Here is a 20428-nt window from a genome sequence, read left to right on the forward strand (position 1 = left end):
AAGCTACATCCTTTGCTTTTAAAGGAAAGCATTACATGTATATACTCTGTGGAGTTTTGTTAGTTCTTTTGAACTGATGAAATCTTTGCCCATGTTAATTCTCGTGTCCTATGACCTTGCAGTTAGGTCTACAAAATACGAATTTTCAAATTAATTCCTATCTTGTGTATATATTTAGGAATAAGTGGACTTGGATTCCAAAACCATGTCCACTCCTCAGAGCTGCACAAACTTCACTGACCAAAAGATCAGTTAGATGAAAATCCTCATTTCATATATTTATCAATTCATAAAATAAGGACCCATAAAAATTAAAGAAAAAGAACATTTTCAACTTCTTCAAAAGAAATCTTAACACAGGAGTCTGGAATATAGCCCAATCCTGTTGCATACCAAAATAAAAACTATTGGACCTAATTTTCCTGAACGTCTGTTAGAAAGCAAAACTTCACTTAGACTTTCTTCAAGGCATTCAAAGGTACCTCCTACAAGGATATGGCTGTACTTATGTCCATTGGATTCTATATCTTGATTTCTGTCTTCATCTTAGTTCATGAAATGACTCTGCACAGGATCTTTCAAAGATAGACTTACTTCTCTCTGCATTGTCCACAGCTGGTATTTTGGGGCTATTTTAATTTTTTTCACAAAATTGGGAAGTATACATTTGCATTGGTAATCAAGTTGATGAGTGTAACTTACTACCAGAAAAGGAGGAAAAAAAAAGATATGTATATGGACTCCTCACTGAATTGTTATGTAGATATGTAATTGTAAACAAAAATTACAGTCCAAACTTCAACTGTATTTCAGGGCCAGTTTTTGCTCATGCCTTGATCACCTCGTAGTCACCACACTTTTGCTCATTGACCCTGGAATCCAAATATTCTTACCTTTATTTTTATAATACAGATACTAAGAGATTATTTTCCCCTTCTTTTTAATCCATCAAATTTAATTTTAAAATGTGACCATTTAAGAGTCAGAAATTTGAGGCAGCCTCAGCTGAGCAGTTCCTGCTTGGGAAGGGGGGAGTGGATCTCTCATGTGGTTCCAGTTGGATGTCAGAGCAGCTACAGTCATCTAAAGACGACTTGCCCCAGATGGCCCATTCATATAGTTGGCAGATGATACTGGATAACGGCTTGGTGCTTAGCTGGGTCTATTGACTAGGGTGCTTACGCGTAGGCTCGCTAGCGTCATGATCTCAGTATGGTTGGACTTCTTTCATGGAAACAGCTTTCCCCAGAGTTAAGAGTTGAAGCCTCATCTGTTCCCTTTTCAACTTTCCTTTCTTTAGTATGAATTCTTTGCTGCTGTATAGAGTGAGTTATAACTAATCATTCTTACAGTCATTTCATTTGAAGTGTTCCCATCCATTGTGAATTCCCTGGTGTTGTAAGGATTTGAGCTATGGCTATAAGCTTTTCCATATTTATCATTTTTATATGACCAGTAAGATAGTTTTTTATCCAGTTAGAATTCTCTAATGTTGAGCAAGGAAGATACTAGATGCCTCCCTTTCTCTAGTATGACTTTGATTTCAAATAGGCATTCCTCTTCTTCTTCTTCTTCTTCTTTTTTTGCTGTACACAGGCCTCTCACTGCTGTGGCCTCTCCTGTTGCGGAGCACAGGCTCTGGACACGCAGGCCCAGCGGCCATGGCTCACGGGCCCAGCCGCTCCGCGGCATGTGGGATCTTCCCGGACCGGGGCACGAACCTGTGTCCCCTGCATCAGCAGGCGGACTCTCAACCACTGCGCCACCAGGGAAGCCCTCAAATAGGCATCCTTATGGGTAAAGGCAGTCTCAAATTTATTACATGTGTCTGGTATTTAGGATTTGAGCTGTGGCTAAAGGCCTTTGGCCATGCATTATATTTGGATTCCCAGTTTTCACAACATTCATAGAGTTTCCCTCTAGTATGAATTCTTGGTTTGAACCATCACCATGTTGATACTATTTACAGCTGTCTTCCTTCAGAGTGAATTATCTCATGTGAAAGTTATGAGTCATTTGATAGTATCAACATACATATACCCCAGGACCCAGCAATTCCACTCCTAAGTATATACATGAGAGAAATGAATATATGTACACTGAAATATAAATACATTCAAAGAAGCATTATTTATTATGACCCTAAGCTGTAAACAATAAAAAAGTCCATCAACAGTAGATTGGATAAATTGAAATATAATCATATAATGGAATTTTATACAGAATGAAAATAAATAAACTTCTGCCACATGCACTAATGATGAGTTTTAAAGACAGAGTGATGGATGAAACAAGCCATATATAAAAGAATACATGTATAATTTACTTTATATAAAGGTTTATAATATGCAAAAACTATAATGTTAGAAGTTAGAACTGTGGTTAACTCTGAGGAGGTAACAACTTTTATACCATGTTTGCAATGAGAAATACAGTCACACCACCTTTCTTTTAAAGCAGTTCTGTTCACAGTGTGGTCCATGGACCACTGCCAGGCAGCCTACTGTTTATTACTGGGTCACAACAAGGTATATATTAAAATTTAAAATAAGCAATTTAAAATGTTTATAGCAACTTGATAGAGGAATTTATGTCTGGTGAATCTAATAAAATTTAAGCTTGTACTTTCAATGACTTTTATCATTTAATTTGTCCAGTAATTCTTTTTATGTGTTTTATAGGCTAGCAAATAGTAGGTAAATATGTGGTACAGTACCTTAAACTGTATAATATTATTACACTTGCAAGCAACATCATGTACAGGGTTTACTATGACTTTAAAAGTTTTCACCAAAAAAGTCACAGATTTTAGTGAATTCCCACGGTTTCTATCTTGTGAGTTTTCTGATGGACAATGAGGTTTGACTTACAGCTGAAGAACTTTCCACATTCTTTACATTCATATGGTTTCTCTCCTGTGTGAGTTTTCTGATGGCGAATGAGGTTTGATTTCCTACTAAAGGCTTTCCCACACTGAGGACATCCATTGGATTTCTCTCCTGTATGTATTCTCTGATGAACAGTGAGGATTGCCTTCTGGCGGAAGGACTTCCCACATTCATTACAAATATAGGGTTTTTCTCCTGTGTGAATTCTTTGATGGAGAGTGAGGGTTGTCTTTTGGCAGAAGGACTTCCCACATTCATTGCAAATATAGGGTTTCTCTCCTGTGTGAGTTCTCTGATGTACAGTGAGGGTTGTCTTCTGGATAAATGCCTTCCCACATTCATTACATTGATATGGTTTCTCTCCTGTGTGTGTTCTCTGATGATCAATGAGGTATGATTTCTTTCTAAAAGCACTTCCACATTGAGTACATTCATAGGCCTTCTCTCCTGTATGTGTTTTGTGATGTCTAGTAAGGGTTGCCTTCTGGCGGAAGGACTTCCCACAATCCATACAAATGTAGGGTTTCCCCTCTATATGTGTTTTCTCGTGAAGAGTGAGGGCTGTCTTTTGACGGAAGGCTTTTCCACATTGACTACAAACATAAGGTTTCTCACCTGTGTGAATTCGCTGATGTTCAATGAGATATGACTTCCTTCTAAAGCTATTCCCACAGTAAGGACACTGAAAGGGTTTCTCTTCTGTTTGAGATCTCTGATGCATGATAAAAATGGACTTCCTACAGAGGAACTTCCCATATTTGCTGTATGCATGGGCCTTCTTCTCCATAATATTTTGTTGGTGAACATTGAGATTTGACTTTTCGATGTAGCCTGTTCCATCTTTATTGTATTCAAAGGGTCTTTCTCCTCTGTGAGCTCTAGTATGTGTAAATAACATTCCTTTCATAAGGAAGGGTTTTTCACATTCATTATGTTCAAATGATTGCTCTGGAGTTTGAACCTTCTGATGTTGAATAAGCTCTTGTTTACCACTCAGACTCCGCTCTGTTTGTTTATAGAGATTCACTGCAGTATGAATTTTCTCATGTTTAGTATTAAGGAGTGATTTCTCCCATCCATTACTCTCACCAAACTTCTCTCTTACAGGACTTATATTTCTAATGACTAATTCTGAAATATTTTTAAAAATCTTTCCATCAGGTTTATATTCACGTAGTGTTGTTTTTGAAATAATACGGTTCTTGCTGAGAGTAAATGTTTCCCCCAAAATATTAGTTCTCTCCTTCATTAGCCTTTTGTGGTTGATGGATACAACTGATCTAGAATGCCTGTCTTGGTATTCTTTGAACTTCACTAAAACATCTTCAGCTTTCCAATCTTCTTCTAGAAAAAATACAATTAACACCAGTAAGTCTTCACATAAACGTTATGGATAAGATATATATACAAACAACCCATGGTGGGACTGTCTATCTCACTGCTGTAGTCTACAGAAAGGCCAAAATAAATTACCTCTTGGAGGGAAAATGTATATAACATTAAAATGAGGAAAAATTGCCATAAGCAAACAACACTTATATCTTTGGGATGTTGTAAATATAAGGTACATTAAGCAGGTGTAATAAACACAAGGGCAAGTAAGCAGAAGATAAAGGATGGTGAAAGTGGGATTGCTCTTGGAATGGGCAGATTCAGAGATAATGGAGGGAGCCTATCAAGGGTACTAAACAGTAAGCAATAAAAATGTTCAGGTGAAGATGAAAGACATATATTTATTCCCTAATGACTAAATAAGTGTTATAAAATACTTCCATGTGTTTCTTCCTCACTTGTATTTAGCCCACCCATGGCAACTGAACTTTCTCAGGACTCATTTCCTAGTGCAAACAGACACACTAGTCTATAGCGTAGATCCTAACTCTCCATATCTGTAATTTTTTTCTCTTGAAAGGGAAGAATTGGGAAAAACATAATTCTATTAGGAATTGTGAAATAAACCAGAGGACAAAGTATATCTGCAACATGAATATAATCACTGTTATGTTCTGACTGCTGCTACCATCAATGTATTCTTCCAGAAATGATCAATAACTAAATTCTCTTGACCGTCAATTATAACTTTTCCTCCTTTCAATTTGCTAAATTACTTTTTCAGTTTTAGGGAAGGATGGGTTCAAGTTTTCCTCCCAGTGGAGTAACATACCTTAACTCTGCTATTTCCTATTGGGGCTGTGAAAGATTGAATTCTTCAGTGTATATGTACAGCACTGATTGGCCTTAAAAACTATATCTTACTACTGTTGCCTTACCACCACCCATATCCGGTGGGGCAATTTTAAAGATGGATTCATCTTACTCACGACTTGCATCTTATTTACAACAGCCCTTTTATCCCATCAAACTAGACATTGAAAAGTAAACAGGTAATACTGTATCATGTATTTATAAAATGGAATACTTCAGTGAAATTTATACAATGGAATACCATTCAGCAATAAAAAGGAAAAAACCTACTGATACATAATGACAAAAGGGATGAATCCCAAACATTTTTCAGATTTAAAGCTTTATGCAAAAGAGTACATGTCATACAATTCCATTTATGTGTAGTTCTAGGACACAGAAAACTAATCTGTATCAATAATTGTAATTATACTGCCTTCCTGAGAATTCAACCACCTGCAGGGATATGCTACAATCCAATTTATCCAAAAGCCTTCACATATTCTTTCTACCCTTCAATGTCTATTTTATCTGAAATTAGTATATAATTATAGTCAAGCAATCTTTCAACAACCTGCTATTTTCATATAATATTATATGTAAAATGCTCAATTTGATAATGCCTTCCCAACTAAAACTTATGCTCTTGGATGTCAACATTTTATTGACTATCTTCTTCAAAACCTTCTGAGTATACATTAACACACTTATCAGTGGTAAAGAGATATGATCTTGACATGTATATCTAAAAAGAACTTACCATTAAATGATTTTTGAATGGATGAGAAAGATGTTTTCCTTGCATGCTACCACAGGCCATCAATCAAGTAACTATCGAATATCTAGCCTCTGCTACAAGCCACAGTAAGGAAAAGTAAAAGAGAGGACCTTATTTTGAGGGTATTGTTAATCAGATGGGAAGAGAGGCCTCAGATAAAACAATGTTGAATCAGGTAGCAAATTACTAGATCATATCAGAGGATTTGTCTGTTTGCATGTTTATAGACAGTAAGTATAATGTGAATGCAGAAAAAAGGAACTGACATGCTTTGGAGTCATCAGGAACATTTCATGGAGAAGTGAAATTTGATCTTTTAATCAAAGGATATGTAGTATTGTGTGGTAAAGAATATATAATCTTGCCCAAAGAGAAGTCTGACATTTGCCTTTGGATTCTGGGAGGTAATCTTGAAGTCCTTGGAATGTCATGCCTGAGAGGAGTATTAATTGCCTGGGAGCCTTTGGCCAACCAGAAAGTAACAATGTGATTTTGGGGGGGGGGTCTTTGAGTAACACCAACAATGTGATTGAGAACTAGGGGCTTTGGGTCACAGAATATTAGCTCAGTCTCTTAAGGGGCTAGAAACTTAGGTCAGCCACATGGGCAGTCAAGCATGCCTATGTGATGGAGCCCTAATATAAGCTTTGGACAATAGACTTGGGTGAAGCTTCCCTGGCTGGCAGTATTCTATATGTATTGTCACAGGGAAGTAATGCTGTCCATGACTCCAGAGAGAGGACTACTAGAAGCTCTGTGTTTGGTACTTTCCTGGACTCTGCCTTATGTGCTTCTCCCCTTGGCTAATTTTAATCTGTATTCTTCTCCTACAAACCATAACTGTGAGTATTATAGTTTTCAGTAAGTTTTGTAAGTCCTTATAGAAAACTCTTGATCCTAACAGTAGTCATAGGGACCCTTGAACTTACAGTTGGTATCAGAAGTGAGGGTGGCCTTGTGTGTACTACTGTACTCTCTTACTTTGTAGTTGGCTAACTTTGCAAGTATCCCTATGGTTATATGGCAGCTGTCATATAATGAAAGGTCCAGTTGTGAAGAATAAAATCAATTGTATTGAGTACATTTGGGAGACTCGAACAGACGTTAGCAGGAATTCTTAGTCAAAAAGAGAAATACATGTGGAATGACCAGATGGGATATTATTCTGTCAGCCCTTGAAATAGAAGGGATTTAAATTTCATATAATAAGTGATATATTTTTTGCATATTGACTGAAAGGAAACTGAAAGAACTGGAAAAAAAATCATGGCAAATCCAAATAGTAATTACAGCAGCCCACATCTGAAATAACATGGCTCTCACTTTTGAAGATGTCAGTGGCAAACGAGAATATGAGAGGATGTAAAGATAATTCATGGAGTGAAATAAAACACAAATTGTGGAGAGATAATTTTTAAAGTATTTCAGAGATGATGGAATCAACCTGATGTTACAAGAAACAGACTACAGGAACAAAAGGATATACAAAGATAAGATAAAGTTAATGACTATTATTTCTGAAATATCAATAACCAAAAGGATGAGACAAGTGACGCTATATTGCTGTAGGCAGATTAAAATATACCAGTAGAGTCCAAGTGGGAGAAATGGGCTGAAAATGACTACTTGAAAGCCATTCACATAAAACAAGGAAATCACAACTTGAGAATGGATCAGATTATTACAGTTTACATGGCTTTTATAAAGACAAGAACTGAGGATGAAGAAAGATTCTTTAAGGATACCGGTGACAGCCTACTGAAATAAAATCCATTTATTCAACAAATATTTATTTTTTCAGAGGGAAGAAAAGCAACCAAGATGAAAAAGGCACTCAGGAACGTAGGATAAGTTTTTCACCCAAATCAAGGTGGGTACATATCAGGAATCTGAGCACTATGTTATGAAACACGGAGATTTATTGGGAAGAAATTTACTGAAAGAAGTGATACTGAAATTATCACTTTAGTCCAAGGCATATGGATTTTGAAATCCGACAGTTGGTCTCACAGTGAGAATGGGATGTGAGACTGAGTGCAGGAAACAAGTAGAAGAGGAAAGGAAAGAAAGGAAATAAAACTAAGAGGAAGATTAATATTAGCAATGATTACCCTTTTATATTTTGGATAGATTTAAGAATGCATATAAATAGGAGACTATAATAAAAGAAGAAAGATAAAGAGCTGAAATGTTAAAGAAAGAGATGAAAAACAAGAAGAAAGGCCTAAACTAACAGTTTCCAAGAGACCCTAATGGGAGGTCCACAAAGTCAAAAATATTTTTGTTAGTAATAACACTTCAGGGGGACTTCCCTGGTGGTCCAGTGGTTAGGACTTCACCTTCCAGTGCAGGGGGTGCAGGTTTAATACGTGGTTGGGGAGCTAAGATCCCACATGCCTCGTGGCTAAAAAACCAAAACATAAAACAGAAGCAATATTGTAACAAATTCAATAAAGACTTTAAAAATGGTCCACATCAAAAAATCTTCGAAAAAAATATAATAATAACACTTCATTGGGACTTCCCCGGCCATCTAGTGGTTAAGACTCCGTGCTCCCAATGCAGGTGGCACGGGTTCAATCCCTGGTCAGGGAATTAATATCCCGTATGCCGCACAGTGCAGCCAAAATAATAATAAAAATAACAACACTTCATTATTAACAAAAATAATAGTATTTTATACTGTGTTCTTATTTGCATTAGTGGGGCAAAAGCACTGGTGGGTGTCTCATGGACTTTTAATTTATAGAGGTGACTGAGTGATGACACAGAGAGGCTAATGCTATTAAAAGAAATTTTTTTATTACTTACCTTTCCTGAGAGAAGGGGCCATGCCATGCCATGCAGGGCCACATGGGGAAGCACCAGGCTTTGGTCAGGAGGCAGAAAGAAGCAAGGGGAAAGTGTAGGCCAGAGCCTTTACTGGGGCTTACTTCCATGAGAAAGGCAAGGCAGAGCAGGGGAAACAGCTTAGGATTGGCTAGTTTGAAGAGTGTTGGCAGGTTATGGGTTATAGGTGAGCTCTCCAGTTGTCTGGTACCTGGTCCTGGGTGATTTAGGGCAGGGTAAATATTGGCTTGGTGTCTGTGAGTTAGATAAAGGAGGTGGTTGAGGATGTGGAGTGGGGATTGGTTGATTTGTATATGAAAGGTGGGCTCACCAACAAGTTGTTTGTTTACTATCTCTAGAAATTGGCTAGCTCTGGGAAGGGCAATCTCTCCTCAGCCAGTAGGGCTCCCCAAAGATGTCAAAACATAAAATATAGAAAATCTAAAAATGATTGATATGGTAGGTAAAATGCTGGCACATTAACATATATCAAAGCACTGGCACCAATCTATAATAATAATCACTACATTTCTAACTACCACACACTTGCAGGAAAAACGTTTCACTTAAGACTTTTTGTTAGAGCAGAAAAAATTCATTAATTTTATAAGCTCTCCACCCTTGAGTACATATATTTTCAATATTCTGGGTGATTGTTAAAGAATTATGCATACAGCGCTTCTTTTGCATACCAGAGTACAGTTGATCTTTAAATAACATGGGGAGTTAGTGGCGCCAACCCTCTGCACAGTCAAAAATCTGCATATAACTTATAGTTGGCCCTCAGTTCCTCCATATTCACAGTTCCACATCTGTGGCTTCAACCAACTGTGGATCGTGTAGTATTGTAATATTTGCTATTGAGAAAATTTGTGTATAAGTGGACCTGCACAGTTCAAATGCATGTTGTTCAAGGGCCAATCATATAATGTATTTTGTGAGGAAAAGTGCTGGTGTAATTATGTGAGTTGAGAACTAAATATCTACATTTTGTGGAACAGCAGTTTTACTTGAAAAAACACTATTATTCAGATGTGGGTATCTGGTAAACATTTTCTTGAACAATGTGAACCTGTCTATTCAAAGAAAACATCTGCTAATACTTGTTACCTACGATAAAAGAAGTATAAGTCATTATGTTAGAAAGCTTGTATTTGCTACAGTGAGCTTGTCAACTTCCCAATACCTAAAGGACTTTTATAATGAGATTGCTGGTGATATTAACACATGTGGGTTTGGGGTTTTTAAAAAAATATTGATATGGAAATGTGTCAAAATTTGGCAGACCTGTATGCACAAGTGATCTGTTACTTTCCAAATGACCAATACATATTACAAAACAATGCATGGGTAAAATATTTAAATAGACCATTGGATTTTATGTAATAGTCTACAAAAGTTCATTGTTATGATTTCAGATTTTATATTGCAACTAACTGTTTAGAAATAACCAATTGCTAAGTGGCAACTAACTGCTTAGGAACTACCAATTGTTAAGTTTGGGTGTAGTATTAATGAAGAATATCCATGACAATCTAAAAACGCTTTTAAAATACTTCTCTTTCAAACTACATATACACATGAAGGAAGATTTTCTCCATATATTTCAATTAAAACAACATATTGCAACAGATTAAATGCAGAATCAGATGTGAAAATCAGCTATCTTTTATTCAGCAAGACATTAAATAAACTTCAATCATGTAACAATGCCCCTTTGCTCACTTTTCTCTTTTGAAAAACAGTCTTTGTAAAAATATGATTTTTATGTCAACATATAATGACTTTATTATGTTTATATTGTTCTTTTTAAATGAAATAAATGAATATTTTAAAATGTGTTTTAATTTTGAATAGGATATATACACATTCACAAAGTTCTTTTAATTCTTAATAATTTTAAGAGTATAAATAAGTCCTGCAGCTGCATGTAAATTAATGAAGTTAGAACACACCCTCACACCATGCACAAAAATAAACTCAAAGTGGCTTAAAGACTTAAACATAAAACAAGACACCATAAAACTCCTAGAAGAGAGCATAGGCAAAACATTCTCTGACATAAATCGTACCAATGTTTTCTTAGGTCAGTCTCCCAAGGCAATAGAAATAAAAACAAAAATAAACAAGTGGGACTTAATCAAACTTACAAGCTTTTGCACAGCAAAGGAAACCATAAAAAAAAAAAACAAAATGAAAAGACAACCTACGGAGTGGGATAAAATATTTGCAAATGATGCAACAGACAATGGCTTAATCTCCAAAATATACAAACAACACATGCAACTCAACAGCAAAAAAAACAAACAACCCAATTGAAAAATGGGCAGAAGACCTTAGTAGACATTTCTCCAAAGAAGACATACAGATGTCCAGTAGGCACTTGAACAGATGTTCAACATCACTAATTATTAGAGAAATGCAAATCAAAACTACAGTGAGGTACCACCTCACACCGGCCAAAATGGCCATCATTATAAAGCCTACAAATAACAAATGCTGGAGAGGATGTAGAGAAAAGGGAACCCTCCTACACCATTGGTGGGAATGTAAGTTGGTACAGCCACTATGGAAAACAGTATGGAGGTTCCTCAGAAAACTAAAAATAGAATTACCATATGATCCAGCAATCCCACTTCTGGGAATATACCTGGACAAAACTATAATTCAAAAAGATACATGCACCTCTATGTTCATAGCAGCACTGTTCACAATAGCCAAAACACGGAAACAACCTAAATGTCCATCGACAGATGAATGAATAAAGAAGATGTGGTACATATATACAATGGAATATTACTCAGCCATAACAAAGAAAGAAATAATGCCATTTGCAGCAACATGGATGCAACTAGAGATTATCATACTAAGTGAAATAAGTCAGAAAGAGAAAGACAAATATCATATGACATCACTTATATGTGGAATCTAAAATATGGCACAAATGAACCTGTCTACAAGACAGAAACAGACTCACAGACATAGAGAACAGACTTGTGGTTGTCATGGGAGGAGGAGGGAGAGGGATGGACTGGGAGTTTGGGGTTGGTAGATAAAAACTATTACATTGAGAATGAATAAACAAGATCCTACTATATAGCACAGGGAACTATATTGAATATCCTGTGAAAAACCATAATGGAAAAGAATATTAAAAAAGAATGTCTGTATGTGTATAACTGAGTCACTTTCCTGTACAGCAGAGATTGGCACAGCATTGTATATCAACTATACTTAAATTAAAAAAAAATTTTTTTAAGGTCCTGAGACTAAAAAGTTTGAGAACTGCTGATTTAGACATTCAAAATTCTGGTAATAGCAAAGAAGTTTGTATCAGAACAACCTTCCAACTGATAACAATGATAACTATGGACCAATTATAGAAGACCAACTTGTTTGAAGACACTAAAGAATGATCAAAAGCAGGCAGAAACTGGAATGGATACAACCTTTGAAAGAAAGAAACCATACTGCAATAAGATCTACTTTTATCCAGGTCTTCCACTGTGTACCCTGGTAGTTCATGCAGCACACAGGGGATAGATCTCAAGGAGAAAGCAGGAGTCATCCTGTGTGGAAGAATCAGAGATCAGAGTTCAGGAGTACCAGAGTGGCTGTAAATTGAGGACAAAATCCAAGGATGAAGAAAGCATAGAAGGAAAGCCCCAACGTTAGCATAAAGCCCTCCTCAAATCCTTGGTTAACTTCATTTCTACAGAGTAAGACTGCAAGGAGCATAAAGGGAAAAGAAAGCTGGAACACTGAAAGAACTCAGCAGAGATTTCAGCAGCTACTTAACTCTGCAAAAACAGTTTTTAATTCCAGTCCTGTGCCAAGTTAGAAGAACCTGGTTAAAACTTTGGTCTTTCTACTGAAATCCCAGAAGGGCCATGTATTAGGAGTAAAGGCTGCATCCCAGGACTTAGAGCAATACCATAAAACTAAAGGCAAAACTGAAACCGAAATAGAAATAATCTAAACAACTTAAAAGCACCCTGAAAAAAGAATCGACATGAGCCTCCAGTAACTTAACCTCCTGTAAGATTAAAGCTCAGCAATCTTCAGAGGAAGAAAAAGGATCTGGCAACTTCACAACATGTTATATAAAGTCTTCCTCAGAAGAAACAGGAAAATGTGACCAATAGGGAAGATAAAAACCATTCAACAGAAACAGACTGATATATGTCCCTATGTTGAAATTAGAACTATGATAAATGTGTTTACAAATCTACAAGAAAAGATGGAAATATGGGTGAAGAGATGGAGTAGTCAGGAGGCATAAAGAAATGCAAACTGAAAAAAAACCCAATAGCTGAAATATAAAATTCACTGGATGGGTTTCTTAATAAACATAAGAAAATAAAGAATCAGTAAACTTGAAGTCAGGTTAACAGAAACTACCCAAACTAAAAGAACTTTTAAAATCCTTAGTGAACTACAGGGTAGGATGAAATGATTTAAAATATAATTGAGAAAAGAGCAGGAAAAAAACTGTACAGACCAAAATTTTCCCAAATTTTATCTAAAACAAGAACTTTGTGAACTTGCTAAATTCACTTATTAGTTCTAACAGTTCTTTTCTTTTAGATTCCTTAGGATTTACTATGTACACAATCATGTCACCTACAAATGAAGATAGTTCCCTTTCTAATCTGAAGCCTTTTAACTTCTTTTTCTTGCCTTATTGTACTGACTTGTGTTCTGTATAATGTTTAATAGAAGTGGTGATAATGGACATCCTTTCTTTGTTTTTGTTCTTAGAGGAAAAGCATTCATGCTTTCACCAGTGAATGTGATTGTGGCTATGTTTTTCGAAGATATTCTTTAGGAAGTTGAGGAAATTCCCCTGGATTGCTAATAAATAGATTTATAATAAATATAAGTTGAATTTAATTATTTTCCTGCATTTACCAAGATGATTGTGGTCTTCTCTCTTTTTTATTTTTCTATACTTTAAGTGGTAGCTTATATCCTTGAGTTTTGACCTCTTTTTATCTTTACATGGTGAATTATATAGCTTTTTATTTTTAATTTTAATTAATTAATTTATTTATTTTGGCTGTGTTGGGTCTTCGTTGCTTTCTCTAGTTGTGGTGAGCGGAGGCTACTCTTTGTTGCAGTATGCAGGCTTCTCATTGCGGTGGCTTCTCTCTCGTTGCGGAGCAGGGGCTCTAGGCGTGCGGGCTTCAGCAGTTGCAGGACGCAGGCTCAGTAGTTGTGGCACATGGGCTCCAGAGCACAGGCTCCATAGTTGCAGTGCGTGGGCTCTAGAGCGCAGGCTCAGTAGTTGCAGCGCACAGGCTTAGTTGCTCCGCAGCATGTGGGATCTTCCCAGACCAGGGCTTGAACCCATGTCCCCTGCATTGGCAGGCAGATTCCTAACCACTGTGCCACCAGGGAAGTCCCTATAGCTTGATTTTTTAATACAAATCAACTTTGCTTTCCTGGGATAAACTCCTTTTGGCCGTGAGGTATCATCCTTTTAAAATACTGTTAGATTCAGTTATTTTTTTAGATTCAGTTTTATAATATTTTATTAAGGATTTTTATATCTAGCTTCATGAAGGATATTGCTTTGTAGCTTTCTATTCTTATAGTGCCTTTGATTGTGGATAATGCTGGTCTTATAAAATGAGTTGGGAAGTGTTCTCTCCTACTCTTATTGGTTGGTATAAAATTGTTTGTATATTCCCTAATGGTCCTTTTAATGTCTGTAGGATCTGTAGTGATGTAGCCTCTTTAATTTTTGATATTGGTGATGTGTCTTCTATTTTTTATTAGTAATATAGCTATGGTTTATTAATTTTATTATTTTAATGTATCAGCTTTTGGCTTCACTTATTTATTCTTCTGTTATGTATTTCATTGATTTCTGCTTTAGTCAATTTTTTCCTCTTACTAACTTTTGAGTTTAATTTACTTTTCTTTTTCTAGTTACTTAGGTTGACAGTTTAACCCCTGTTTTAGGCCCTGATTTAAAGAAATAAAAATTTTTAATGCTACTGTAGTTGCATCCCACACATTTTGATATGTTGTCTTAATTATCATTCAGTTCAAAATACCTTCTAATTTACCTTAGGATTTCTTCCTTGCTTCATGGGTTATTTGGAAATGTGATTAATTTCCAAAAATTTGGGGAATTTAGAGATACGTTTTTGATTTCTAAATTAATTCTACTGTGGTCAGAAACTATACACTATGATTTCAATTCTTTTTAATTTATTGATACTTGTTTTATGGCCCAGCATATAGAGTCTTGGTGAATGTTCCATGTAAAATAGTCTATAAAGATTAACTAGGTACAACTGATTGTGTTTCAACCCTTCCATAGCCTTATTGATTTTCTTTCTCTTTGTTCTCTCAGTTACTGAGGGAAAAGTATTTATATCTTAAGCTATAATTATATTGCTTCTTTCAGGGAGCAAAATTGGTTCTGGAGAAAATGAAAAAAGAAAATCTTACATATTACTATGGTTTGTGGCCCTCCAAAGGGCAACAGAACATAGATTATGGTATTAAAATTTCATGGGGGGGCAATTAGAAAGAAAATCTCTAAAAAGACTTTTTCGGGTAGTGAAAATGATAAAAAGCTGAGAAACACTGAAGTATTTTGAAGCTGTTATAGTTGTTATGACTTCTCAATGAAGTGTCCCTCTTTATCACTGTAATATTCCATTTTCTGAAATCTACTTTGATATATGGCCACTCCTATTTTCTTCTTAGTGTTTCCATGTGGAATAGAGTCAGATTCTATTTTTGATGTCTTACTGCTGACAACTTCCTAGACCCACTCCCTTTTTTTCCTCTCTTGCCCCACACCTGGGCAAGCCAATCAGAAACCTTGCATGTTCTTTCTGTTGGTGCTGGCAGGAAGTTTAAACCATGCAAGCCCTAGCCTATGTGTAGAGACCTGACCTTACCCCCCACTGAAACACAATAAACACCAAAGCCAGACACCCCTCCTTACTCTCTCAAGCCACTTTAGGGCCAGCTTGGAAATCTTCCCTGCTCTCCCTAGAAAGCCTCATTATGTGAGATTTCAGTCTTGACATCTGTCCCAAATTTTGGGTGAGTGGAGGGGGGGATGATCTCATCCCCACATAGGGCAATCGCAAGACAGTATGGTACATATTTTTTCATCATTTTATGTTTCACCTACCTGTGTCTTTATATTTTAATACATAGGACACATAGTTGGGTCTTTCTTTTCATTTCAGATACTGAATAGTCATATTTAGAAGCTTCTTTTGGTTTTTATTTCGATCTTTGCTATCTTGCCTCATTATGTTCATTTTCAGTTTACATCCTTGATGATACTCAAGTCATTTATAATGGCTGTTTTAACATACTTGTGAGCGAATTCCATCACCTCTACCTTTTTTAGGTCTGTTTTTATTAACTGTGTTTTTTTCCTATTGAATGATTTTTTTCCTGTTTATGGGTCATATTTTCCTGCTTCTTCATATGTTTAATAATTTTTGATTGGATATCAGACATTATCAATTTAATGTTGTTGAGTTTAAGACATGGTTGTATTTTCATAAAGAATATTGGTCTTTTTTTTTTTGGCATTCTGTGGCAGCCAGAGTTGCACCACTAGGACCTCCCTTCAAAAAGAACTTACCATTCATGTGCAAGAATGGTTAGCATCTTCAGGATGCTCTTCAGATTTTGAACCAAGCCAGGGACTCCCCAGGGAATCCCTACCAAATGACTGAACACTGAGTGGGTACTAGAGGGCGGCCATTTCTGTCCATTAGGACTCCTATGATGAACAGTCTTTGCTTCAGAGGAGTTAGGTTGGTTGAGACTTTGTCAGCTCTGCATAATGGTCTAAGGCTCTCCCTGCCCAATCCCCTTTCCTTCCACATATCTGCATGATGGTCTGATGGCTTTCTGTTTCTGATCTTACTTCTTCCTTTATCTTTCAGAGATGTCACCTCTAAGAAATATATTACACTCCCAACTCCAACTCAGCATCTCCTTGGAGGACCCAACAGGCACACAGAAGTTATTTTTGGATTAGTTTAATCCTTTTGATGCTTTAATTTAAGCCCTTTTATGACAAATCTTGCAGTCCCATTTATTAGGTGTGACCTTTCTAGGGTGTCTATCTAATGTCCTGTGTATTAACAAGTTCTCTCCACTCTGGCTGAAGGGAAATAAAATGATTCCTGGTGCAGCAGGCTATGAGAATTGTTTGTGTCACAACACTGTTGTAATTGTATTTTTCTTAGAACATGTCCTTGCCTGGTCTCATGGGGTTTCACCTACCCACGAGCAGACTTACCTTTAGCCAAGACTCAAGGGGAACCTTTTCAAGATTTGGGGAACTCTTTCTCTGCATAACTCCCTCTTTTGGAAAGTGTGTCCTGCAAATTCTAGTCACCTCAATTTCTTTGAATGCCAGTGTTGGTCCCCTAAAGTCAGTAAAACTGCCAGGTTCTTTCTGGATTCCTCTCTCTGCACTGCAGTCTGGAAGTTGCCTTCAAATGAAAGCCTGGAATGAGGTAGGGTGCATCTCATTTATTTCTCTTCTCTCAGGAATCCAGGCCTGTGCTGCCTGTTGTTCAATATCTGAAAATAGTTTTGTCCAGTTTTCTAGTTGTTTCCTGTAGTAGTATAATTCTAGACTCTGTTACTTCCTCAGGGCTGGAAGCAGAAGTTTTGAATTATAAAAATGCAGGCCCAGGGCCTCCCTGGTGGCGCAGTGGTTGAGAGTCCGCCTGCCGATGCAGGGGATACGGGTTCGTGCCCCGGTCTGGGAGGATCCCATATGCCGCGGAGCGGCTGGGCCCGTGAGCCATGGCCGCTGGGCCTGCGCATCCGGAGCCTGTGCTCCGCAACGGGAGATGCCACAACAGTGAGAGGCCCGCATACCGCAAAAAAAAAAAAAAAAAAAAAAAAAAATGCAGGCCCAAATGGCTTAATAATGATTTTCTTCAAACATTTAAGGAAGCAACAATGCCAATCTTACAGAAATTCCATAAGAAAGTAGATGAAAAGGAAACACCCCCAGTTTGATACGCCTGACACAATTCTGGATAGAAAAACTTTTCAATGACATTACAAGAAAACTACGAACCACTATCCTTGGTAAAATCATGCATTTAGCTTACTAAAATATTAGTAAACCAATTTCATCAATCTATAAGACAGATAATGCATCGTGTCCAACTGGGGTTCATCCCAGGAGCCCAAGGTTGGTTTAAAATTCAAATTAATCGGGATTCCCTGGTGGCGCAGTGGTTGAGAGTCCACCTGCCGATGCCAGGAACACGGGTTCGTGCCCCGGTCTGGGAGGATCCCACATGCCGCGGAGCAGCTGGGCCCGTGAGCCATGGCTGCTGGGCCTGCGCGTCCGGAGCCTGTGCTCCGCAGTGGGAGAGGCCACAACAGTGAGAAGCCCGCGTACCGCAAAAAAAAAAAAAATTCAAATTAATCAATGTAATACATACAGTAACAGATTAAAAAATAAATATCATATGATCATCTCAATGCTGAAAAAGCATTTAAGATCAACATCCATTCATAATTAAAATTGTCCGAAAACTAGGGAGAAAAGAGAACTTCCAGAATCTAACAAAGAGCACTTATGAAAAATCTATAGTTAAAATTAAGCTAAAGAATGAAATATTAAATGTCTACCTTCTAAATTTAGTGAACTGCTAAGGATGCTCACTCTCACTACCTCTATTCAACGTTGTACTGTAGATCCTAGTCAGTACAGCAGGGTAAGAAAAAGAAATGAAAGCAATAAAGTATGCAAATGTAGAAGTGAAATATCTTATTTCAAGAAGGCCTGTTTTATGTATAGAAAATCTAAAAAAATACCAAAACAAATAAAGAACAAGAGTAACAACAACAAAATTTAATACCATCAAAAGAAATATGCAGGGCCTCCCTGGTGGCGCAGTGGTTGAGAGTCCGCCTGCCGATGCAGGGGATACGGGTTCGTGCCCCGGTCTGGGGGGATCCCATATGCCGCGGAGCGGCTGGGCCCGTGAGCCATGGCCGCTGAGCCTGTGCGTCCGGAGCCTGTGCTCCGCAACGGGAGAGGCCACAACAGTGAGAGGCCCGCGTACAGCAAAAAAAAAAAAAAAAAAAAAAAAAGAAATATGCAAAGTCCATATCTAAAAGTCAATTGTGGCTACACATATTAAGAACAAGCTGGAAAAAGAAATGTTAAAAATCTCATTATTTACAATGGCATCAAAAATATTAAAAGCTTAGAGATAAACTTAATAAAATATGTATAAGACCAATATACTAAAAATAATAAAACACTGCTTATGGGAATTAGAGAAGCTAACTAAAATGTTAAGATATAGTATAGTCATGGACCGGAAGACTCAGTATTGCTGAGATGTTATTTCTCACCAATAAAAATCCCAGCATATTTATTTAGAGAAACCAAGATGGTACTGGCACAAAAACAGAAATATAGATCAATGGAACAGGATAGAAAGCCCAAAGATAAACCCACGCACATATGGTCACCTTATCTTTGATAAAGGAGGCAAGAATATGCAGTGGAAAAAAGACAGCCTTTTCAATAAGTGGTGTGGGAAAACTGGACAGTTACATGTAAAAGAATGAAACTAGAACACTCCCTAACACCATACACAAAAATAAACTCAAAATGGATTAAAAACCTAAATGTAAGGCCAGACACTATCAAACTCTTAGAGGAAAACATAGGCAGAACACTCTGTGACATAAATCACAGCAAGATCCTTTTTGACCCACCTCCTAGAGAAATGGAAATAAAAACAAAAATAAACAAATGGGACCTAATGAAACTTAACAGGTTTTGCACAGCAAAGGAAACCATAAACAAGATGAAAAGACAACCCTCAGAATGGGAGAAAATATTTGCAAATGAAGCAACTGACAAAGGATTAATCTCCAAAATTTACAAGCAGCTCATGCAGCTCAATATCAAAAAACCAAACAACCCAATCCAAAAATGGGCAGAAGACCTAAATAGACATTTCTCCAAAGAAGATATACAGATTGGCAACAAACACATGAAAGAATGCTCAACATCATTAATCATTAGAGAAATGCAAACCAAAACTACAATGAGATATCATCTCACACCAGTCAGAATGGCCATCATCAAAAAATCTACAAACAGTAAATGCTGGAGAGGGTGTGGAGAAAAAGGAACCCTCTTGTACTGTTGGTGGGAATGTAAATTGATACAGCCACTATGAACAGTATGGAGGTTCCTTAAAAAACTAAAAATAGAACTACCATACGACCCAGCAATCCCACTACTGGGCATATACCCTGAGAAAACCATAATTCAAAAATAGTCATGGGGGCTTCCCTGGTGGTGCAGTGGTTGAGAATCTGCCTGACAATGCAGGGGACATGGGTTCGATCCCTGGTCCAGGAAGATCCTACATGCCACGGAGCAACTAAGCCCGTGCACCACAACTACTGAGCCTGTGCTCTAGAGCCTGCGAGCCACAACTACTGAGCCTGCGTGCCACAACTACTGAAGCCCACATGCCTACAGCCTGTGCTCCACAAGAAGAGAAGCCACCGCAATGAGAAGGCTGCACACCGCAATGAAGAGTAGCCCCCCTGCGCCGCAACTAGAGAAAGCCCGCATGCAGCAATGAAGACCCAACGCAGCCAAAAATAAATGAATAAAAAAAAAAAAAAAGAGTCATGTACCAAAATGTTCATTGCAGCTCTATTTACAATAGCCAGGTCATGGAAGCAACCTAAGTGTCCA

General features: G+C 37.3%; 1 protein-coding gene across 8 annotated transcripts in view; it reads right to left on the reverse strand.

The window, feature by feature from the left end:
• Window positions 1–2249: 2249 nt before the first annotated feature.
• Window positions 2250–20428, reverse strand: part of ZNF382 (zinc finger protein 382) — a 46223-nt gene continuing 28044 nt past the window's right edge. For all 8 annotated transcript variants that reach the window (XM_082607972.1, XM_082607971.1, XM_082607977.1 and 5 more), the window contains exon 5: window positions 2250–4232. In XM_082607972.1, the coding sequence (XP_082464098.1) occupies window positions 2809–4232 (1424 nt within the window). In that variant the 3' untranslated portion in view covers window positions 2250–2808. The remainder of the gene's footprint in view (window positions 4233–20428) is intronic.

The sequence above is a fragment of the Mesoplodon mirus genome (genome assembly GCF_964341445.2).
Source record: "Mesoplodon mirus genome assembly, chromosome: 19".
NCBI lineage: Eukaryota > Metazoa > Chordata > Mammalia > Artiodactyla > Ziphiidae > Mesoplodon > Mesoplodon mirus.